The 25049-nt window shown below is 42.5% G+C and overlaps 1 protein-coding gene across 1 annotated transcript in view; it reads left to right on the forward strand.

Annotated features, from left to right (window-relative positions):
• Positions 1–25049, forward strand: part of CDH23 (cadherin related 23) — a 412975-nt gene that overhangs the window by 196978 nt on the left and 190948 nt on the right. The window contains exons 12-13 of the mRNA XM_081004664.1: positions 9677–9826; positions 13469–13627. Coding sequence (XP_080860790.1) covers positions 9677–9826; positions 13469–13627 — 309 coding nt within the window. The remainder of the gene's footprint in view (positions 1–9676; positions 9827–13468; positions 13628–25049) is intronic.

The raw sequence follows: 25049 nt of genomic DNA on the forward strand, positions 1-25049 counted from the left end.
GTCAGAATTGTATTTATGCAAACTGTGTTTGTTAGTATTAAGATTTAAGTTACATCACAGCCAGCCACTCCAAAATTCACAGTTGGACAATATCTTTATTAGGAGCAAACAAAGTGTCACAAAATAGTGGCAAGCCTTTGAGCTCTCCATCATATAATCAGTTTAATTACTGTCTTGACATGAAGATTATTTTATATATATGAGTGCATATCTCCCTCTGTGTGTGTGTGTGTGTGTGTGTGTGCATTAAAATTCACACATATGCAATATAAATGCATTACATGGATCATAACCGTAAAGAATAATGGACAACTCTGTAGTATTCTTTCCCAAAAGTGCTAGCTGCCAATCGGAATGAATTAGATTTCACAGGGGTTTTTGCAATACATGGAATTCACCAGCAAATTACCCTTAAAGAGGGAAAATCAATCATTTGGAGCAGAGATAAGCTGAAGGCGAGTCAGCCTCGGATTGATCCCTGTCTGTGCATGCGTGTGTGGAATTCAGCAGATAGCCTCAGGAAAGCAGGAAGGAGGGAGGGAATAGCTGAGCACAAGAGAAAATCTCAACACAAGAAAAAGGAGGGATAGACAATGAAGATAGAACTTGCTTGGACTCTAGATGCATTTGATGTGTGAAAGGCGGTTGAGCCTATTCAGATGATCCTTTGATGCTGTGTCAGCCTCAGTTTCCAATCATCCCATGCTGAATGGTACATGCAGGTTTGGACAATCACTTGAATGCTCATTGCCGTCTGTGTTCTGCCCCACATAGTCAACTAAGTGTGATTTGGTTTGGTTTGGATGAGGGGGCACTGCCCTATTTCCCTCAGCAATGTCCCCATGTTCCCATTGCACCCCACCCAGCTGCCAAATGGCAAAGAAACACCGTACTTTTTTGCTCTATAGGACGCACCCGACCATAGGACGCTTCTTGTTTTAGAGAGGGAGAACAAGGGGGAAAAAATTATCCCCCTCTCTGCTCAGCACCCCTTCAGCGAAGCGGCAGGAGAAATGGAGCCCCTTCCATTTCTCCTCCCACTTCGCTGAAGGGGTGCTGCGCAGCTCTCCCTCTCTGCTGAAGCCAGGAGAGTCTTGCTCTCCTGGCTTCAGCAAAAGGAACCCAAAGCCGACCCCTCTCGCTGTCTAGGCTCCAGTGACAGCAACGTGAAGCCTCCGGAGTGTGGAGGGAGTGCTCCCTCTGCGCTTCAGAGGCTTCACGTTGCTATCGCTGAAGCCAAGGAGCCTGCATTCGCTCCATAGGATGCACACACATTTCCCCTTAATTTTTGGAGGGGAAAAAGTTTGTCCTATAGAGTGAAAAATAGGGTACATATCCTTTTGCAAGTGAGTGGGGAAAAATGCTTTGTGTGAGATATATGCCATGTAGGGCAAATACGTTTGTTGTCTTCATATTTTGGCTCAGCTCTAATGCTGATTCCCAGCCATGTATCACTGGCAGTGGCTGCTCACCTTTGTGGTAACAGCAACAAAGAGAATTCTGCTTTGATTAGGGTCCCAAAATTTGCTGCATTTGAATCTTTGATATTCGGCTTGGAAAACGTGGTCATCCTTTGACCCAAAAGAAAGTTATCTCCATACAGGCTATGCCAGCATGTCCTTGAAGTGAAGAATCTGGTATATTAGATAGCAGTTTGAGCCACATAATCATTTCAGCTACATAATGTCAAAAACAGAATAGTCACAAGAGCCTTGTGGTCATCAAGTATACCCAAGACAGTTTTGTAAAAGAAAAAGCTGTGGCCAAACTTATAGTTTTGCATTCCATTGAACTGGAACACAACTGGCTGGCTGCAGACCCACCTGAGCAAGGTTCTTACAGTCATCCTGAGAAGATTCACGTGCTGATGGTGCATAATGCATTGCCAGGGAAACAGGTAGCATTTTGTCTATAATTCATTGTGGAAACCCTTATATTAACAAAGTGGTTCACTTTGCCAACAAAGTCACTTGCATAGATTTGTGACAGAGGCTGAGTACTTGCTCTTTGAAAAACTTCCCTTGTCTTCCTCTTGAACAACAGGGACCGTCCTTAAGCTAATCACAGCTTCTTTGTTATTGAACAAATGGTGGGAAAATCACTAGTCAATCATCTCAAAGTCTAAAATGCTGCTTCTGTAACAAAGTGTATGAAAATGGTCTTCTAATCTGTTCTTTGTTAGCTTACAACCCACCTCCGCATACCTTTTTTAGATAGAAAGATGGTTTCTTTTATTTTCCCCAGCTCTGTATGTGGTCACTTGATTGTGCTTCAATTAAATGAATCAAAGAATAGAGTGTTAAATCACAGGAAGTCTATACACTTAAGATTTTCTGACACCACACATGGAAAATTAGACAGTGTTCTGTCCCAGGTGGTCTCAGGCAGGTGGGGTTCCAGATCAAGGAGAGGGTGTTCCAGGCAAGAGTTCCGGTTCTGGCAAGGCCAGCCAGAGAAGCAAAGCAAGCATAATTCAATTTCTATTCAAGTCAGAATAACTTAGGGCTAAATTCTGGTTCTGGCAACACAAACTTAAGCTCCAGGTAGCACCTTGGATAGCTCCACGTAACCAGACTCAAATCTTGCTTTGGCAACAGACAACCCCAGGGCACCATCTAGCTGTCTGTGCTGAGTTCCCCTTCTGCTGGAGACGGGCCTTGCCTTCTTTAGTAGGCGCTGAACCTCAGCTAGTTAAATATTTTTATTCATTTACTTGATTTGGGGGGCAGTCCCCCCCCCCCGGCTATGCCCATGATCCTTAACGTTATATCATAACCTTTATTGCAGGTATTTGTGAATTTATTATCACCACATTTTTACTGGGGTTAATTTCAATTTATTAATCCCTATCGGCATACTCACGCTGGGCATTATTGCTCACGGGGCTGCAGAAAAAATGGGCATGATCAGTCTCTTCATGGGAACATCTGGGGCCAGTGCTATCGTTAGGGCAACTAGGCAGCCACCTTGGGCACAGTCCTCAGAGAGGTGCCGTGATTACCTTTGAGGAGCACCATTTTATAGATTAGCTTTCATTATAGCTTATACATTTCTGATAATATTTCACTTTTATTTTTTATTTTGAATTTTTTTATCATTTCTACAAGAGATTCGTTTTTGAAAATTAAAATTAGCCATTTTGGGCAGGGGTGTGGGTGTGTGCAAGTAGTTAGCTTTGCCTAAGACACAGAATAGCTTGGCACCAGCGCTGGGTACAGCTGCCCATGTGCAAAGCATTCTTCCCTCTTCCCTCTGAATGATGTGCAAGTGTGCATACGCTGCAGCAAGCTGGATCGTTCCCTTGAATGGGAGGCCGCTGTCCACCTCCCATATCAATCACTAGTTCTCCCATGTGCATGTCATTTGGGCTCGTAACTCAACACACATCTATTCCCATGCAGGTGGGGCTGGTTACAAAGAAGATAGGATTAAATGGGGGTGAAGCAGTTACGGAGGAGCATACTGTTCCCCAAAATAGAATGGCACACGCTCATCAAGGAGAGAAGTGAGGAGCTTTGTGCTTCTACACACAGGTAAATGAACATATGTGGTGGTGCACTGAATTGTTATCTTCCAGCCCTACCATTAGGTAGAGTGAGATGGCCACCTGAAGCAGCTAGTGCTGGCTGTGACTGTACAGAGTGTGACTTACAAGAGAGTTGAAGCTATAGCAACACCCACTTTTTTTATAAGTTCACCGTCACAGATGAAACTTGTGTTGGAGTCCTTAATATAAATCCATAATATAAATGTTTCGAAATGGCAGCTTTCAATCCAAGACGAGTTTCTGGCTTTTAAAGAGAACTGTTCCTTCCTGGGCAGGTATGTCAGGTTCATATATTATTGTAGGGTTTCCTGTGAAGTGTTGGCCTGTGAAGTTTGGCTTATTATTTTTATGGTTGTTCCTGGGCATTGGGCTGCTGCTGGCCTTGGCTTGTTTTCCTCACAAGAAAGAGCAGTGAAGCATTTGTGCTTTTCACAGAGGGAAAGTGCAGTCCTGTAGAATGGCAGATGCGTTGCAGCCTGGTTGAAGGAGAAGAATAGGAAAGAAAGGCATGTAAAATCACAGCCTCACATGCTTAGTTTATAAGCCAGATATGGATGAAGCCTAGGTTAAATGGAATCGATATCTATCTATCTATCTATCTATCTATCTATCTGAATGAGATCTGTTTTTGTACATTCTGGAAGTTGCCCAGAGTGGCCCAGTCAGATGGGCGTGGTACAAATAATAAAGTTGTTGTTGTTGTTGTTAACAAAACTATTCTGTTTGCAAGTGGAGGGATGCCTTGCATCTCTGATTTCCACTGCGGAAGCGGAAACTGCATCATCACTGTCGGATTCATTTTAAAAGTGGCAGTTTAATTGACCAAGTTGCTGCACAATTAAACTAATTATGCATGTGATGCACAGCAATGATTCAAATCTCCCAACACTTTATAGTGTTGCATTTGCTATCGAGTGGGGAACGTGATGTGTAGATGCTGTTATACCTGCAACTGTGCATAGCAATTATTTGGTTTTGCTTTACAAAAAGAAAAAAGAGAGAGAGAGGGTAAGTGTCCCAGTGTAGCAATGCCAGTCTGGGAATATGTAGGAATCACAGTGGGGGAAAACAGGGAGGTTTTCTATATCCCCCTTCAAGTGTTTTTTACACATTTTATACTGATTCTGCCTTTTTATTTTCTCTTGCTCTTCATTTCGTATGCCTCAAATAATTTCCCAGGTAGAACCAGGATGTGTGTGTGTGTGTGTGTGTGTGTGTGTGTGTGTGTGTGTGTGTCCCGTCTGTCTCTGTGGGGTGGCCAGTCCTTTCGTTATAAAACAATATGGAAAATCTTCCAGAATCTCCCCACCTTTTCCTGTAGGCCAGTGTGTGACAGGGGGAGATAGTTGTGATCCAGGCTAAGCCAGTCCCTTCTGGTGGGCAGCTGATAACAATTTGAATATTCAGATTTGCTCTCAGCCATCTGCAGGGGGTTCAAAGGCTTCGGTAAACTAGGAGCAAAGAAAGCAGCATGGGGGAGAATCAACAATAAAAAAAAGATGAAATAAATAACAGAGAAAAATACAGCACTTCTCCCAACGGGCAGATGAATTCCACTTCTCAAGACTTCACATGGGGAAGCTGAGGCACTGAAGTAGTTAGTAATTAGGGATGGCAAATATCAACAGGCTGATCTGTTTTCCCAGCTGGAAGGGAATTAAATAACCCTGCTCCTTTCCGCACATGCTGGGGGCTTCTTTTGATGTTCAACATTATCACGCCTCCTTCCCCCCACCCCAACAAAAAAATTATCCTCTTGGGGTCCAAGAAAATCGACAGCGGCTTACCGTGATGAAAGGCACCTGCTCCTAGAGCAATGATGGAACATGAGAGATCCATCCCAGCTAAAGAGTGGTGAAGACATTTCTGTGGCTTTCTCACCTTACTTCTGTAGCTGAGCCTGTGACAACACCTTATGCAAAAGTTACATATTACTTGGACTCTAATAACTGCAATAGACGCACAGACAAATCCCTGCCGGGTCTGTAAGGTGCTAGTTTTGTATAGCCCTTTGTGCCACCATGGCAGCTTCCCAGAAGAGGGAGCTTCTGCCCTTCTCCATCAGTGCAGCTGTTTAGAAGAAAGTACTGCAAATTGCCTACTCAGCAATTGTCAGAGGACATAATGAGGCAGTGAGGCTTTGCCGTGCCTTATAAAACCTCAGGCTCCAGTCCGGCTTCCCAGATTGAGCAATTTGTCTCTTAAGTAAATACCAAAGTCCCATCAACCTGCCTGTACCTGCTTACTTCCTTGCCAAGCGTGCACATGTCTGCTTTCTCCAATCCTTCCTGCCTTTATTTTACCCAGCTTACCTATCTGGTGAATCAGTGCAGTTGTACCTCCAGACAGCAAGCACCGGCCAACACTGTTTTTCAGGGCTGCCCAAGACATTTTGCTGCCTGAGGCAAAGGACAGCATTGCGACCATCTCCCATTCCATGTGAGGATGAAATAAGATTCTACTGCCAAGTCAACAGCTTAGGAGATGCAGGGCAGGTCACATGGGACACTCGACTGTTTCCTCTAAGTCCTTGAGGCCTCCTTCAGCATCCACTGCATGAGCTTACTGTCCCACTGTGCCCTTCAGCCTTTGCCAGGAGCTTCTTCAGATTTAGGCGGTTATTTTTATGGCATACGTAACAATTGCACATGGATGGAGATTTTGGTGTGGCATGCTTCCAAAGGATATTTTCCAGGTGATCTTTTCAGGGGTGGAACACTCATCTTAACAGGTTTACTGGTTTGCCAATTTGCATGGGTCATAAGCTTTGCCTGCTTTGAGTGGGGTCACACTCCCCCTAAAAGAGCAGCTTCATAGTCTGGAAGCGCTCCGGGATCCATCTTCGTTACTAGAGGCTCAAGTGACTTTAGCTGGTAAGCCATTTCTAGACGGGAACCACTTTGTCTATATGCTGGTAACCTCCAAGTTAGATTACTTCAACATGGTGTTTGTGGGGCTGCCCTTGAGGTTGGTCCAGAAGCTGCAGCTGGTGCAAAATGCAGCTTAGTTGCTCCCTGGGGCAGAACATCACCAACACCCCATGGTTGAAAGCTGCTGATTAGGTACTGGGCTAAATTCATGGTGCTGGTTTTGCTGTATAAAGTTCTGTACAACTTGGGACCAGAATATCTGAAAGATCTTGCCTCTTGTCGGGAGGTCCATTCCTCATAACACTGGTGTCAGGCCTATAGCCTTGTGGTATCTACCCTTTGGAATTCCATCCCCTTAAATATTATACAAGTGCCTTTTCTGTTGTCTTTCTGGTGACTACTGAAGACCTTCCTCTTCCATCTAGACTTTTAAGCTGAGATCTTTCCTAGTCTGCACCTAGACTAGGAATCTTCTTTAAGAAGTTTTGTTATTTTATCACTTGTTGCTTGCCACACTGTGCTCCTCTGGGAGGAAGGGTGGGATATTAATTCGTTAAAATAAGTAAATAAAGAAAAAAGCAAGCAGGCTGAAGAATTACTGCAGAAATAAGGCCAATACAAAATTCTAGTTTTTCATGGTTTATGTAAATAATTTGTGAGTGGGGTGATGGAGCATGAATCCTACCAGATGTAAAAGTTTCTTGCATATGATTTTTAAGAAATACAAACCTGATTTTGTATTTTTTTACTTGCATTAGTTTGAAGTACATATACAGCAGAGGCCTGGTATAGCAACTCTGACCGTAAGTGGCCAACTGTTGATCATTAAGCATAAAGATAGAAAAGAGCCATTTGTTTAGAGTAGCCAGATGTTGTTCATCCAACGAGTCATAAATAGCCATGTGTTATAATGTAGGTTTAAATCGGCCCCATGGCTCCATGAAACCAGAACAGGGAAACTTCCACTTTCATCAATGGGAGCTTCGAAAGTGTTGGGAAAATGCACTGGAAAATGTGCTTGGTGTGACATCATAGAACCTTCCTGCAGATACATCAGAATGACTATTCAATAAAAAGTAAATGTTAGAGAAATTCTCTGCAGATTTGTGCAAACAGAAATGGGGCATTTAATTTAATAGGTTTGAGGAGATCGTCTTGCCTTCTTTCTAAATCCCCTTCATTTAGGGTGGAAAGAATGTCACATAGTGAATGTTAGGAGAGCCCTCATTCTTTCTATGGCCCAGGTTTCTAGGAGGTTTAAATTTTTGTTCCTCTTTTTTTTGGGTTCCAGGATTTCTACTTCTGTGGTACTAAAGTAAATATTTCATTCATCTGATTTACAAGGCCCTCAAGTGTTCTTGCAGCTCAGTCCTTGAAAGGTTCTGCAGCTTGTACAATTGATAGGACTTGGCCTTTGATTGAGTCTGTGTGCAGGGAAGTAACCTGGAAATCTGTTGACATGTTCACTATATGCTATTGCATAGATACATTTGCCTCGTTTGGTGCAGCCTATGGTTATCACATCTTCCAAAAGGGTGTTTCTAGCAAATTAGAGAATATAATCCCATGTTTGGGATGAATTGCTTTTATTCATTCCAGAACTGAAGACAGCTTCCACCTCAGAACTATGGAAGAAAGGAACATTTGATCTTGAAATTCTGCCCTTAGAGGGTCCTGAGTGTGGCATTTTCCCCACCTGTATTTTGAAAAAGAAAGGGAACCCTTTTCATTCTCCAATAAGCAGAAGCATGAGCCAGCAGATTCTGGTTATTTTCATGTTGCACATGCTACCTGGAGAACAAAACCCTATTTACCATTGTCTACTTTTCAGTTTAGATTTCAATGCGATACTTTTTTGGCTTCTTCAAGTTGCCAGATCTTTGGAATAGGAACCTGGTCTTCTTAAACCTGTCTGTGAGGTATCACCCTCACCTCTGGCTACTGTATAAATACCAATATTATTTTAGCTCTTTTCCACTGCATTCTAGGATATTTATTGTTGGATTTGGTTGGGAGGAGGGAGGCAGAAATGGAAAGGGGGATTCTCTAGCCATGTCACCCGCTTCTCAGCTGTCACGCTCAGCCAGCTTTTGCTATTAGTGCCCCTTCGTGCATTTAATTGGTCCCTCCTTCCAACAAGACTGACTCCATTTGGGGGAAAATTGGAAATTCAGCTCCAGCGGTTTTTTCAACTTTATTGTAATGTGCTCTGCTGGGCTGGGCTGGGCTCTGGGAAGGAGTGCAGCGTTTGGCATGGAGATTGTGAAGTGTCAGTTTTTTGGGGAACAAAACTTTTTTTCTTTTTTTGTAGCTGCCCCCTTCTCTGCTCAAGTTCTAATGCTGAGGCTTCATCTCCTCTCCATTATGATAAGGAGAGCTACTACTGCCGCTTAAGGGGAGATTTACACCAACCATGTGCTCTTTAGCAAAAAATAAATAAATACATAAGTGGTCTCACAGATTTCATAGGAATTCATTTGGAATTAATATTTCAAGAAGATGTAAGGTTCTACTGAATGTGTTTTTGATCCCCAAATATTCATTTAAGAAGAATGCAAAATAAAGATGGTGCTCAAGGCTTCCTGGAAATCTATGGGCATTTGGGCTGGGCTGAGGGTGCAATGAAAGGCACTCAGACAGCACATAGTTTTGCTACCACAAAATGGCGATGGCTGCCAACTTGGGCAATTTTAAAGGTGTACTTGAGCAAATCCACAGAGCATAAGGCCACTAATCATGATAGCTAGATATTATCTCCTGCATCATAGGCAGTATGCCTCTGGGGAACAAAAATATGGAAAGCGCTGTTGCATTCATGTCTTGTTTGCAGGCTTCTTATAGGCATATAATTGGCCACTGTGAGAACAGGAAACTGGACTAGAGGGCCCTTTGGTTTAATCCGGAAGGGCTGTTCTTATGTTCCAGTATGGAAGTGATGTTCCAGTACTTGACTGCCGAAGTGGCTGCTAGAGTAAACTGCTACTATTTGAGTTTTGTAGACGCAAGCAAACCTTGGCTTCCTATTCTCCATATTTACAGATTTCTTTCTTTGCCATTTTTTTAAAAAATGTATTCCATCTCTTTTTTTTCATTGCACACTTCATTAAATTATTTTACCTTCAGGCTATGTTCTGTTCACTTTTCTTCTGTTGAGTTAGGTAGACTTTTCCTATGTGTTTAGCGTTGGTGATCCCTATCTGCACACCAACCAGTCAGGCTCATTCAGGTTTAATATTACTGCCTTTTTTTGTTTCTTCAGGGGCTCAACAGTGTTTTTGAAGTTTACCTGGTGGGAAACAACTCCAACCACTTTATCATCTCTCCAACGTCAATTCAAGGAAAGGCAGATATCCGGATTAGAGTTGCAGTGCCGCTGGACTTTGAGACAATCCCTCGCTACGAATTTTCTGTAAGGATTCTTTTAAAAGATATATGAGCAACTTAAGGGAGGATGAGACATAAGAGAGATTGAAGATGGTTGGATACCATCCATCTTCATTGTGGAGAAAGATAATATATGGGAGTGGAGACAGATTTTTGAGTAAGGCAAAATTAATCAAGTAGAATTTGCAGTAAAATAGTTCCGAATTTGAAGTACTCCTTGATGATAGAATGAGCTCCCAGTGACTAACATGATAAAATATTTGATTGCAAGACGAATTCATCTAATCAACATTACTATCCATATAACATGTTTCAAGAGTTCAGGCTTTCACATTTGTTCTCTCAAAAATTCTTACAACAGCCCATTGAAGCAGACCAGTATTATTGTCCAATATTGCAGGTGAGGGATCTGTAATTGAGGACATAAATGGCAGCTGGTTAGCTGGCACTCATCATCATAATGCTACACCAGCTAAAGACATCTGTTTTTAAGTAAAGGATGTCTGTGAAACTTCATTTCCACAAACATTGTTGTATATGTGCTTCCATCCTACTGGACTAGTTCAGATAAATATCACTCTCTTCTCTTTCATAAGCAAATAAGCTTCTAGCCCATTTCTAAGTTCTTTTCTTTTGTCCCTTTACACAGAGTCTCTTTTCCCATCTGTTTTAAGATGTGGCCTCCCTGTGTCATTCCTCTCCAGGTGTACCACTTTATATGAAGTAGTTAAAATGCAGTTTGTGTGTCTTCATAAAGTTTATGGTCCCTATGCCATAGGCCTAGCAGTGGAGGAATTAAGTCATGTGACAGCTGTGCCAGAATAGGCAGATGCTTAATGGAGCACAGCTGCATGGAGTTTGTGCCTACCTTGGTCCTTTTGTTGAACATACCCCATGACAATCGCCATCAAACTTAGCTATAACACCTTCTGCACTTTTATGTTCATTACAAGAATGACTTGAATGAACATTCCCATTAAAAATAAAAATCAGCCTCCATGTTCTGTGATGAATGATATTGCTTGCTTTACCACAGTGAGCTTCCTCCAGTTACTGTTGACATGTAGAAGTTAATATGGATGAAACTAACAAATCATGGTTTGTTGTTTGTTATGTTTACTAATGTTGTTGTGTTTACTATCTTTTGTAATGATTTCCTTTTGAAAGCTCGTTCACTGCAAACTAGCTGCCTAGGGGGCAAATGGGCAAGTTATTATTGTGGTTACTTACTACCTTTTTAAACCACCCTTCTACCTGAGAGATCCCGTGCTTTGGAACACAGGGCAACCTGTGAAACCTCTGAACTCTTTAGTGCCTTGAAACTTGTAAAGGACCAAAGTGGATGCTGCATCAACTTGTAAGTGAGTGGACAAAGGTCATTCCTGAATTGGTCCTGTGGGATCAGTACAGAAGGCTTGCAAAAGTTTTCTCTTCTAGCTGTTAACATTTTCCTCCACAAAACTCTTGTAATGAAGAAGACATTCCCAGATCTAATGTTGGGTGTGCCAGTTTGGTCATGCACATCTGACTTACCCAACACCAGTTCCTCACAGGAGTGATGTGTAAAAGTACTACTGTTGTGTGGGGATCATACTAAGAGGAATGGGCCTGAACCTTGGAGACTCTGATGTCCTGATGGAAAGCAAACAGAATGAACTCAGCAGGGCCAAAGGTATAGAGGAAAGAATCCTCTGTTGGATGCGTTCTTCTGGATCTTCTGAAAGCAGATGAACAATTGGCCTACTTTAATGGAAATGATCTTAGCTGACTGTGCTTCATCAGACATGGGTATAAAAAGCAGCTGCCGACTAAGGGAATGTTAGGAGGAGGAACTGTAGGCCCCAAAAAACTCAGTGTGCCTATATATTTGACAAGCATGCATTAGCCTGTCACCTTTGGGAGAATGACATTAAAATGTGGTGTGCATCCCTCACTGTATCATTTATCATGTATGATTGTCATGTTATTGGGTAACAGGAAAGGAGGTTGGCGTCACTAGGTGCAGGGACAAAATATTAGTGTAATAAGTTTGTTAAAAAATCAGAGACGGAAGCAAATGTCACATGTGGAGGGGCTTTCACAGCTCTTGCTAATTTGCCCGGTTCATACTGTTTTCACAATATTAAAATTTGGCCAAAAAAGAAGAAGAAAATGAAAAGAGATCTGCTGTGAGCGTTATCTTCCAAAATTTAGGGCCCCAGCTGCAGAAGCTTAAATAGAACACCCCCTCCCTTTTATGTTTTGAAGCTATAAAAGTTTTATGTTCTATAAAACTTTGGTTTAAATGCACCTATCAAGCACTGAAGCTCTTTCCAGATGCCTGCTTCAGCTTTGTCCCAATGTCTGGGTGAGCTGTAAATTTTTCAAAAGTCAAAGCAGCTCTGTAAACATCATGCCAGCAGCCTCTGTTGCTATTAGTCTTGACAGTGGGCCTTTATACACCAGCAAGGTAGCATAAATAAAATCCTGCCTTCCTAGAGCACTACAGGGCATAAAATAGAAATGTAAATCATTGGGTTAAATCCTGCTCGGGTTTTAAAAGTTAAGAGGGTAAGATAGTGGCAAATCCCTATGCCGTAGTTCCTGAGGGCATTGATGCTTGTACCACAAACATGACACTGGAACCCACAACTAAATCCTGATAGGCATATTAAAGCTGAAGTGGATGACTTTTCAGAATAAAGGGCAGCATTGGAAATATATAAAGTGCAAGTCTAGGGGCTTCTAGTTTACGTATAATGAATGTGTCTTCAACTCATTTGAAACAAGATGCACACAGTGCTACAAATCCAGTGAGTTCCAGCATGAATGACTCTCAAGAGCATCATTCAAGTTAAGAAGAGTCCTCTCCAGCCTCCCACAGGCAAACCCTCCCTGCCATCAGTTCCCCAACCCCTCTGAGAGGTACATTTGCTTGGAAGGAGTGGTAAAAACTAGCAAGCTGAGCTAATTGGCAGCAGCAGCAGCAGCAGCAGCAGCAGCAGCACGTCCTATTATGAACCAAACCCAAATCAAGCGGGAATCTGGCCATGTTCATAATTTCGATTCCCAAACCGGGTCAGTTCATATCTTGAACATACTCTAGTTCCAAAGTTGCTGTCCTCACTAATTCGGTATTAAGTTTTCAGGCTTATCAGTCTTTTCTGCAGCTTGAAGATTGCAAACATTCTTTCAAACAAAACGAAAGGTGGGGTGCCTGGAATGCTAGCCGGATTTTATGGACTTCAAAATGTACCTAATGTCTTTATAAGAAAGCAAATGCGCCTAAAATGTGAAGAAGATTGTCAGAATTTCCTTACTGGTGGGATTTACAAATGACGTCACTTCGGTTAGACATGGATTATGCTTTTGATTGCAAGGTTGAGATTTGACTTCCTTGAATAGGAAAATAAAGCTTCAAGGCTCTGGATGTTAAAATCCAGGGGCTGTAACCTGGAAATGTGGCAGTGTAAAGCTGTGAGCTTTTGACTGAAAAGATGCTCATGCGTCAGGCATATTCAGTGGAATTCTGGTTCAATCCTGATGCGTAGCCTGCCAGCCAAATGCTTGCTGCTGTCATAACAGTCCACTCAAGGAAATCAAGGGACATTTAGAACCTCTCTCTCTCTCTCTCTTAAAGACACAAATTAAATTTCATACTCATCATTTACTCCTTGTTTCCACTCAGCTGTTTGCAAATGAGAGCATGCCAGACCATGTTGGCTTTGCACGGGTGAAGATTAACCTCATCAACGAGAATGACAACCGCCCAATTTTCAGCCAAGTCCTCTACAACATCAGTCTGTTTGAGAATGCTACCGTGGGAACTACAGTTCTGAGTGTTCTGGTAAGCAGAACTCGTACATCTATTCAAAAAGTACATTCCACTGTACCTCTTCCTTTGAAACTCTTAGGTTGCTCAGAGTCTATCACAGAACTATGGATCAGCCCAGAAGTGCATTAGAAAATGATGAAGCTTTCGTTTTTAAAACATTTCTATCCTCTTCATTGTAAAAAAACCCCAACAACTCCAGAGCAGTTATGATAAAACATAATTCATATGCATAAAGCCAGAAGTCACTTGGGAGTGTGGGCATCCTAATGAAGAGAGCAGACACCTGACTGATTCCCCCAAATGGATTTGCATACCTTTAAGTGAGGTTAGTAAAGGACAACCAGGGATGCAGGTGGTGCTGTGGTCTAAACCACTGAGCCTCTTGCCAGTCAGAAGGTCGGCAGTTCGAATCCCCGCAACGGAGTGAGCTCCCAATGCTCTGTCCCAGCTCCTGCCAACCTAGCAATTCAAAAGCACACCAGTGCAAGCAGATAAATAGCTACCGCTGTGGGGGGAAGGTAAACGGCGTTTTCGCATGCTCTGGCTTCCGTCATGGTATTCCATTGCACCAGAAGCGGTTTCGTCATTTTGGCCACGCGACCCGGAAAGTTGTTTGTGGACAAAAGCTGACTCCCTCTGCCTGAAAGTGAGATGAGTGCCACAACCCCATAGTCACCTTCGACTGGACTTAATTGTCCAGAGGTCCTTAGTAAAGGACAATTTCCAGGCAACTAGCAGGGAAGCTAAATGCACTGTTGATTATGAGAGCTAGGGAAGCACATCTCCCATTTTGTACCACAATCTGGAAGCATGGAAAAAGGAAGCACAGGTCACTCGTGCTTAAGCTTTCTCTCTTACCGCTTCAGTCTGAGGTTATTGGTTGTTAGTTCAGCATGCATTGGCAGTCAAATGCTCAAGGTTGCATCCAACACTTCACAAGTGGAGCAGCAGAACTTCCCATTCCTCCTCACCACCCAAAAATCTTCTCACTGCAACCCTATCAAGCAGATTTTGAGGGTGTCTGAAGAGCTGCAAGGGAGAAGGGGAAATTTTATCCTCACAACAATCCTATGAGGTGGGTTAGACTGAGAAGCGCTGACTGGCCCAAGTTCACCCAGTGAGTTTCATGGCTGAATGGGGATTTGAACCCTGATCTCCCAGGTCATAGTCCAACACTGCAATGTTTACACTACGCTGACTGTCAATGACAAGGGCCATGTGACATAACAGAAGTCATAAGCTGAAATAAGATAGAGCTTCTGCAGATGATATGTGAGATTTTGAAAGCATTATTAGGGAGAAGGCAAAGGAAGCAGAGCTGATCACAAATACAGGGAGGAAGTAAAAGCAAGAGTATGGAATAGTCAGCACAGGGACGGTTGGAGACAGGAAAATGTGTGGGACACAGGAGATAAAAGGCAAAAGTCCAGCTGTGCTTGTAGTGTACTGAACATCCTGTGATCTTTGAACCCTTTACGATAATCTCAGGTAGTCAGTTGGGCAGAAGGTACCTTAGGTGATCAGGAATCATTTAGCTGCGGCAAAGACTGTTGCAAATCTGTGATGCTCATTCATTCATATGATCGCTCTTTTGCTAAACATCAGGAAGTGAGGGGTGGATAGAATTATTTCCAACTGCCTCTGCATTCTGGATTCAGTTTAAGGCCTGTTTGGCTTAGCATGATCTACTAAGCCTGGGTAGGGGCAGCAGGAGGAGGGGAAAAGCAAAGTCAGTTGAGTTAAACGAAGTATCAAAACTTTGCACCCAAATTAGAAGAGGGCAATATATGCATATCTTCCAAATGGGAAATTTAAAAAGTACCCAGGGACATCTTTTCAAGATACTCCTTTTCCCAATCTTAACTGCTTGTAATAGAAGCCCAGCATACTTTAATAAATCTAATATTAAGAGGCTCTTGAAAGAAGAAAAATACAAGTGGTTGGTGGTGTCTTTATGCCACCGTTGTTAAATATGCATGAATTCTTCCTCTGGGTTTTTGTTGTGTGTTTTTTGTTTTGTTTTTGCATGTTTTCAACTCACTGGGTCGATTCACACTTTATGCGGCTGATGCATTTGCAGTTTCTTCGCAACCTGTCTTCTGGTAAATGCGAAGTGTTTGAAGGCAGGGAAGTGTCTGTAAATACATGGGGACATACACTGGACATGTGCCTTGGAGCTACAATGGGTTCTAGTTGTCCAGCCCACGTGTGCTGCTTTCTTCTGGGTGATACAGGAGTTCATTGGGAGACGCATAGTTGAGGAATGGGAAACTTGTCTGCAGTGTAACATGTACCTGCCCTCAGTTAGTCATTTCCCCAGCAGCATGCTCAAACTTACCAGCCCATGTGGTCCTGGGCCGCTACAGTCCCCTACCTCCCATCAACCTACATATGCAAACAGTAGCAGACGAGGAATGTAGAACTCAGACAAAATGTTTCCAAGTGTATGCATGTAAGTGTGTTTATTCTACAAACAGATGGTGTGAAACCGTACGGAGCCCCTGAGCTGTTCCCATCTGACAGTTATTAATATTTCAAACAGATGTTTAGCTAGTCAGGCTGTCAGACACTAAACAATGAGATTGTTACAGCATCTCCCCCCCACACCCCTGCACTTCCAGCTATGCCAGCATTTTAGAGCAAATGCAAAATGCCAGGAGTCGAATCTTCTATGATAAATCAGAATGTATACAATTAGCATTGAAATCCAGATTGCCCTCCCAGCTGATCCCAAACTTTTAACAGACTTCGGAAAGTGCTTGTTCGCTTTCTTTGGTTGTTTGAGATGCAACACTCTGCACATGTCAAAAGTGCTGCTTATTTGAAGGATTGTTTACGTAAGTGGTACACTCTCTAGACAAAGTTGAATGGTGATGGGAAGAACTCAGTAATCTGCATATTGTGCTACATAATAATCAACTGCTTTGCTTTTCACACACATGTGTTGGTGAGTTTTTAAATAAGTGATTAGTAGCACCTTTTTTTAAAGGCCAGCAAAGCTGGATTTCAACACCCCCCCCCAAAACAAATGCACAAATTACTTGGCAATCTGACTAAGCAATCTCTGAATGACTTAGGCCTTATAGATCTTCCCATATGTTCTGTTACATGTTTAAAGTTATTCTTTATCAGATGTGTCTTAGTCCAATTGTCCATGGATCACGCTTACATGGAAAAGATGGAGGAAGGAATCTAAATGGTCACATGCATCATTGAAAATCCCACCCCAGCCATTATGTTTTAGCCATATAGATAGGTGTGAATTATTGGTGTACTCCTAGTGGCTGGTTCTGAATATTTAACAGTGGGGGGTTTTCGGCAGCTGATCGAATGGTGGGAGGTTTGTGTTTTTAAAAATGTGATTCTTGGAAACAGTGCATGGTTCATGCCATACCTCACTTGTTACTTTGGAGTAGCTGCTTTGGAGAAAAACCAAGATAAAATGGTCCATCTTCTGGGAGGAACCCATGCCAGCTCTTCACATGCCACAAGAGTAATTTGTTGCTTTCCTTCCTCGTGTACTTCCCTTAACAAAGGAGGGACTCCTGGTGCACTTTTGAAACTCCTATACGACGCCCAAAGTGGTTCGCGTGTGCATAGTTAGAGAGCAGACTGTGCATAAGTTTTAAGGAGTTAATTAGTCTAGACAGATGTAAGCTTGATTCAGAAAGAAGCACACAGATTATGAAAGGCCAGTAAATAAACTAGGTTCCCTCCCTCCGTCTCAATCAAATCTTCCTGATTGTCCCGTGTTCCATTTGATTTGTGTAGTTTCAAGGCCCTTTGTGAATGAATGCAGTAATTCTTCATCTGTTTGCTGTAGCTTCCTTTGTGCTTTGTGAGTTCTGCCTAATGAGGGTGGTCCCTAGGATACAGGAGTGTATGTGTCAGCCTTTCCTGGTGACAGCAGAGTAGCAGCTGGCACCGCTGCACAAGCCTACCACAGTTTTCAGGCAAAGACATGGGCAGTTTTAAAAATGCAAGGCCCGGGAAGGGTGGTGGTGGTTCATAGATACTTTAGCACTCTACCTACTGTGCCAAGGAAGTGTTTGTTCCCAGAACTTTTGGAAATGTTGAGGGGTTTTTTTTGTCTCCCTTCTGACACACTTTGACTCAAGTTGCTACTATTTAGATGCTTGGGTCTCAGGGTGCAACTGAGAGCCTAGCCTATATGGTCCAGTGGATACTGATCCTAGAGACCCAGTTCAGGCTCCACCTCTGTCATGGGCTAATTTGACAAGTTACTATGTGGTTTGCAGAATCATATCCTGGCTTAATAAGGTGGGATGTACACAAGTTGCTTGTGGGTGAACACAGCCTCTTCACTGCCACTTTGTGCCACTCTGTGAGCAAACAGCTGAACAAACCAGAATTCAGTTTTTAATCAGAGCGTCGAGTTATGCGAAAACTTGGAAACTAGGGTTAGTGGCTTCTAAATAATAATAATAAGATACGGTGTGAAGTTTGCATAGTGTGGGTATGTCATAAAGATAAAGGCAACAACTTTCACATGTGGTGGGGTGTATAAAAAGGCACATTTTGGCAAATGGTAACGTGAGATGCTCAGGGAATTGTTACAGATACAGATAAAGGTAGAACCACCTTTGTGCTTAGTATTATTATTACACACAAAGAGATGAGAGTGCAAAGAAGTAATAAAACACAGGGTTTTGTACATAGTAACCATTGCAAGGATATTATACGCTAAAATCTGGAAAAATAACAGAACACCGAAGATTTAATTCAGAAAAGTTGGGAACAATTAGAAATAACAAAGTTAACTAACATAACATAAGATGTGGCATCCTTATGAAATTGCTAGAGAGGAAATAAGCAGATTACAAAACTGGGTATTATAGACATAAGGATGGACTGTTTGCTGCCATAAATTGCATTTTTTTATATATGTGTGTGTGTGTGTGCGCACGCGCACGCGCGTGTGCATGCATGGGTTAACTCAGACAAGACAAATATTTATATAAAGATAGGGGGTGCACATGTTGCTTATTTGTAAAAATAGATACACAGAAATAAATATATACACAAATGGATCACTTTTTGTAAGTTTGTCTTGTTTTTTAGCTTGTTGGTTCTCTCCCCCCCCTTTTTGTATGTTTCAGTATTTGCTTAAGTTAAATAAATACTTATATAAGCATAAATTTAATATGTACTTGATGATTATATATTATTGTACTGTACTGTTTTTAACTGTATTTCCAAATGTTTAATAACATTTATATAAAAATATATTCCATCTTGTGTGTAAGCTATTAACCATTGTTTCATGGTTCACATGTCATGGGAAACAATGGGTAACAGCTGAATCAAGGCCTGTTTTGTTACTCATTTGAATGGATGTAGCAAAATGGTGGGCAGGAGGCTATGTATGAGTTGATGCATGCTGCTCCTTCATATCCTGGCTTGTTAAAACCACGACCATGCAAATTCACCCATTTCTCTCCATCTGCCCCAGATCCCTGTCTGTAAAATAGCAATAACTAGTAACCAGTTTCACAAGGTTGCTACGAATGGTGCAGCAGTTTGCTAATTTAAAATGCTTATTAGCATTCTACAGGGATACAGTGCATAGTGTTTGGGAACCGGAAGACCCTAGTTTAGATCCTGGTTCTGCTTTGGGTGAGCCTCTCTGTGGCTCAGTTGCAAAAGGAAACAGGGTCTTAGACATTGTCTTACATTGAATAAGTGTTGCAACCTTAACATGTAGATGAATGGTAAACGTGAGCAGAAACTGGATGTCATCTGGGAGCCACTGCAGGTAGGCTTACGTTCCCATTTTAAAAAAATATTTGAATCCCCTCTCTATTCCTAGAAGCATAAGGGCTAAGGCAGTAGTTTAGGTTCACAACAATCCTGTTAAACAGGTTCTGCTGAGAGAAGATGGCCACTCAGTGAAATACAAAACATGGATTTGAGGTCAAGTTTCCAGTAGCTAAAGTCTAGTACTATCTACTGCTGACTTTCCACCTCTCCTATTTAGGCCTGGGTATATGAAATGTACCAGAAAAGGAAAAAAGAACTTCACCAGTGATGACAAATGACCATGCCTTTCTGTAGCGTTTCACCCCACTCAAGTCTCTGACGGCAGAGAAACTGCTGCCTTTTTTCATTTATAAATCAGCTATGAAGCAACGGAGATTGCAAGCAGCAGGGATTCAATGCCTCCTTTTCCTTTCCACTTCCAGCTTGCTCTGCCTCCTTTCCTCTTTACAAGTTCAAACACACAGCTCCACAGGATGCTCTGGATGGAGATGCAGTTGGCCTGTGGAAGCATTTATATAGTTTCCTGAAATATTTTTACCTCTGGATTTGCGTGCTCTCTCCTTCGCGTTTCCCCCGCAACTCTTCTGATCCCCATTTTCTTTTCCTTATTTTGCATTCCTCTCTTCAGTTCCATTGTGCTCATCGTTATCATATGAGATTCAGGAAGTGTTTTGTTTGCAGGTGAACAGCTGGACAGCACAGGCTTTAAGGCAGCAGCTTCTGCAGCCTGCATGGGAATGCAGAGAATGCCTCTAGGCAGGCCTCATGCTACGAAGACTTGTTTTCAAAAGGTCTGCTTTGCAGATCTGGGGCTAGAGGTACCCTGTACCAAATTTAACATGGTTAGCAATACCAAGGCTGTGTATCGATGTATTGCCAAAAAGAAGCTGGTTCAGCCTCCTCAGCTGCATGGCAAGCTCTGTTTCCTCCCTCTGTTTGCTTCTCAGTCAGCACATGTGCATTTCCCTCAGCAATACAATCAAAATAAAATTGTTGTCCAGCTTTTTAGGCTTTAGAGCAGAGGCTTTAAGCTCCTGGTGCTGAACTTGCAGCAATAGAGTTGTACACTGTGTCATTCATACTTTGTTTTTGAGTGTACAACCCCTCTTCCATCAATCTATCAAATGAACAGAAAAAGCAACCTCTTTGTAAATGGAAAAAATGTTCCCTGGCTCCTGGACAAAATACTCCCTGAGATTCAGGGGAGAGTGTCAAAGCCCCCTCCCCGCCAAATGTTGATTTAGGGTGCTCTTTGCTTTCTCAGCATCTCCTGCTCCTGGAGGCTATGAAGTTTACAACAACCAGCTTGCTCAAGAAGTGTGAAATTTGCTCTCGTTGACCTTTCTGTTATGTTATTAAAAGGTTTCATGGCCGGTTGTTCAGGGTAGGGTAAAGGGAGGGGAGCACTTGCTATTTCAATAATGACTGCAGGATGGGACAGACTGTACCAGTTTCTACCTGAGCCATGGTTAGTAAAAGGCACAAGTTTTACTTCTATCCTTTTGTTTTTGCTCCTTATTTATCACTAAAATAAAAGTCGGATAGGAATAATTGGTGCTACTTTGACACCTTTTGCTTCTTATTTTGGGTTTCCATTCAACACGCGCTCTCTCTCTCTCTCTCTGTATATATATATATATATATCTCAATCAAAGGCAATGGATAGAAGTAATGCTGACATCTTGGCCTTGCTCCATCCTGAGTTTGTGAGCAGCGTTGGGAGCCAACAGACAGTTGCCAACCTGCTCAGGCTCCAGAGTCTCCATGTCCTGGCAGTGATGAACAGTTGTATTAATTCATACAGCTGCCTGCAAATCAGAAAAGCTTTCGCCGTTCAGTGATGCTGCGGGCACTAAATGCGAGTGACTGATTTCGGCATAGCAGGGGTGTAGTGTCGCTCAGAGCTTACATCCTTACACTTCAAATATCTGTTCCTCCTAAGCTTGAAGTTGCAGAATCAAATTATAGGATAAAGCGAAGTGGTGTTAATCCTCACAGAAGACTCATGCAGACCGAAACACTTATATCCCTGGATATGTGGATACTTGGGCTTTTACTGGCTGGGAGTGTGAGTGAGTAGTGGCAAGCAGATAGAGGCTGAGGTTGTTCTGCTGCTTTTAAACAAATCAAAAAGTTGGAGGAAAGCAAGTTTACTTCTTTTGTGACAGCATGCCTTTCACTTGGTTTTGGAGGTCTTAAGTGAATGATCACTCAAGAGACCATTACTTTGCAGGTAGACCTTGACCCCCTAATCCTTCTCTCTGCTTGATTTGCTCCCAGTGTAGCTTGGTAGATTAGATTCAGATCAGTTGCTTTTGCCTGCTTGACTCTCATGATACCACACTTAACTTCTTTTGAGCTCTCTGGAGGTCTGCTTTTGATTCCCCACCTATTTATTCATTCCTTTGTTAAGGAACAATGACAAGTAGAGACAGAGAGGTAGGTCACTAGTGCAAATTTCGGGGCAATGTGAGAACCAAATGATATTTGTGTTCCAGTCTGCATATTAGTCCAGACAAATCAGGCCAGGTCACTTAAAAATGAAGCCATTGGTCCCAGTTAGTAGATCTATTAGTTCAAATTCTGAAGTATTTTGCAGTAACTCCAGCAAGCAGTTTATCTACTGGGTTCATCCAGGATGGTACAGCTGATAAAAATGGGACCAAGGCTTAGACATTGGTTAAGCTTTAGCTTAAGCTCACCAGGCTTCATTTGTGCTATAGGTATTCAATGCTCAACCAAACAGATGACATCAGCACTTATCCTACTCTGGTCAGACTTTTCAGAATGTTTTCTTCTTCTGAAAGCACCTTTCTTCGAGCTATGGATGGATGGCAGCAACAGGACTGCTATCAAGATGTACATACAGCATCCCAAATAGCAAAAACGTGGTGGTGGCTTATTGCAAAGCAAAATCATAGGAACGGCACACCATGTATAAGGAAGAGCCCTGCCAATCAACCCACACATCATGCTGAACAAATCAAGAGCTCCAGTGGCTGGATTTTGAAACTGCAATGGCCCACAAGGGTGTTTGTGTCTTCCTTGGCATTGAGGACAAAAATGCTGTGCTGGAACTGGCAAGCCTGAATTCAAACCATACTGCTTATATCTGGATATTAGCTATGATCAAATCTGATTTACAAAGAGTATACTCAAATCCATATGTTCCATTCTTATCTCTGTAGGTAGCAATGGGCATGTTTCATAGCAGTCGGTTTCCACACTCATAATTTCTCTCACCTCTGTTGGCAGGCACTTACATGTGCCGACACCCTCCATGTCCTATGAGAGACATGAGAGACCCCTTATCTCAGGGGTAGAATACTATTTTGCATGTAGAAGATCCAGGTTCATCTCAAGTTAAAAGTATCAGGTGGCAAACGATAGGAAGGACCCCTACCTGAAGCTTTTTTTGAGCTACTTACACTCACAGTGGACAGTATTTAATGGGCAGAATAGGTTGCCCTGGTAGAATGAAACTTCCTATCTTTTATCTGCTTATGTCACCTTTCATATGATAAGAGCATAACTTGAAGCAGCCGCTTTAGGAATTTAGTAGCAAAGTAAATGTGTTAATTAACTTTTTGTAGCACCTCTCACTAGGTCACTTTTAATTTAGTTGACAAAGAGTCTCATGTTAACCTTCTTTTGATCTTCTGCCTTTCTAATTTCCACCTTGGCTTCACACAAGGGACAAGAAAATTGATCTTGTGCTGATCCCCCACCAGCAATATAGGAATGTGAGTTGACAAAAAAAAGTCATAATGCAGTTGGCCCACACTGGGAAGGAGATCAGTGTTCATCAGTAAATAAATATTTAAAATACAGATCACTTTCTCAGTCAGTTGAGGCATTGCACTAGAGACACTGGCTTCCTAGAGGCTCTAACCACTGGTTTTATCTGCTTCTTCTGAAGTATCTACCTCCCAAATTTGTTCATGGGGCTTTGCTGTGCCCTTGGATGGCCACTTATGTATCACCAAAGAAGGGGAAATGCATCACTTTAAAAAGGACCGAAAAACAAATTTGCATGTGCTAATTTACATGCATGGATGTGAATTTAGAAATAATTGCTATAATCAAAATAAAAATGCATAACTTCTTTGTTGTTGTTGTTTAGTCGTGTCCGACTCTTTGTGACCCCATGGACCAGAGCACGCCAGGCCCTCCTGTCTTCCACTGCCTCCCGCAGTTTGGTCAAACTCATGCTGGTAGCCTCTATAACACTGTCCAGCCATCTCGTCCTCTGTCGTCCCCTTCTCCTTGTGCCCTCAATCTTTCCCAACATCAGGGTCTTTTCCAGGGAGTCTTCTCTTCTCATGAGGTGGCCAAGGTATTGGAGCCTCAGCTTCAGGATCTGCCCTTCCAGTGAGCACTCAGGGCTGATTTCCTTCAGAATGGATAGGTTTGATCTTCTCATCTCCTCAGCCTGCTGTTCAGGTACTAACTCTTGATGGGCATCTTCAAGACCCCTTCCTGTCAGTCTTTATCTTTCAACTGGATTTGAATTGACAGATCACTGTCTTCTGTAAAGTAAGACTCAGGATCTTGCAGTTGCAACAAGTTCTCTCTGCTGACTGAAAATAAGTAAGAGATGGTTTGGTTTAGCAAATATGAATATACTTGGAAGTTTCAGCTAGCAGCTGAAAGTCCTCTTCCCTACCTGTCTCCTGCTTTTCTTAATCCACCCCACTTCTGGGTCTTCAGCTTATTTGAGTAGAATTTGCAATGACTGCTGCTGCTCAGTATTTCTGGGCCCATTGTATTCTGGATTCAAGTTATCATCTAAGAGTTTCTTCAAAGGACATGCTTCTCCATGTCTATTTTCCGTCACAAAGAATAACATGATGTTGCACAATGGCGCAGATCAAATAAAAGAAGAGAAATGCTGTAGGAAGTTTTTTTTATATAAAAAAATATCTCAGGAACTACTGAGGTTCAATTCCATTAATTCTAATCTGATCCAACCATGGGAAGTCCGTTCACCTTTTCTGGTGGGCGGCATTGCGGCCAAGTATCTGGGCCCCTGCAATGATCCAGCTGGGGGGCAAAGATTGACGCCCCTCTTGTGCCGTCCCAGCTGTGTCACTGGCGCTGGGCAGGGCCACACCCAGGGTTGGCCCCGCTGACCAATCAGCACCAGCAGGGGGCGTGGCCACAGGAAATTAATCCGTGGTGCAGCCAAGGGGACTTCCTCTCTTGCCCTTCACCGAATCTGTTTTGAACTGTTTGGTTCGGGGTCGTAACGGCACATTGTACTCAAACATATGTAACAGAGCAAACATGCATTTGAGCCCTGGGAGAAGGATAGCTGTGGGGGCATAATTTGGAGTAGAGGAGTAAAAGGCAAGAAAAGGTGAAGGCATCTTCTACAAATACACAAACACACACACACACACACACACACACACACACTGGTGCATCTCTGTTCACTATTTATCCTTCCCAAAGCGACGTTTTGTCATTTTGTTTTTTAAACTAACGTTGTTAGGATTCTGTTACAAATATTTGTGTGTAATGTATCATCATTAGTCATTCAGAGAGCGGAAGGGAGAAGCCCAGGGGACTTTAAAACTCTCCTGCTGGTGAGAAGCAGTGGGAAACTGCAAACTTTGATCTGTCTAGCTAAAAGTCAAAGATATACAAATAT

This window comes from Podarcis pityusensis (assembly GCF_964106645.2).
Source record: "Podarcis pityusensis genome assembly, chromosome: 5".
NCBI lineage: Eukaryota > Metazoa > Chordata > Lepidosauria > Squamata > Lacertidae > Podarcis > Podarcis pityusensis.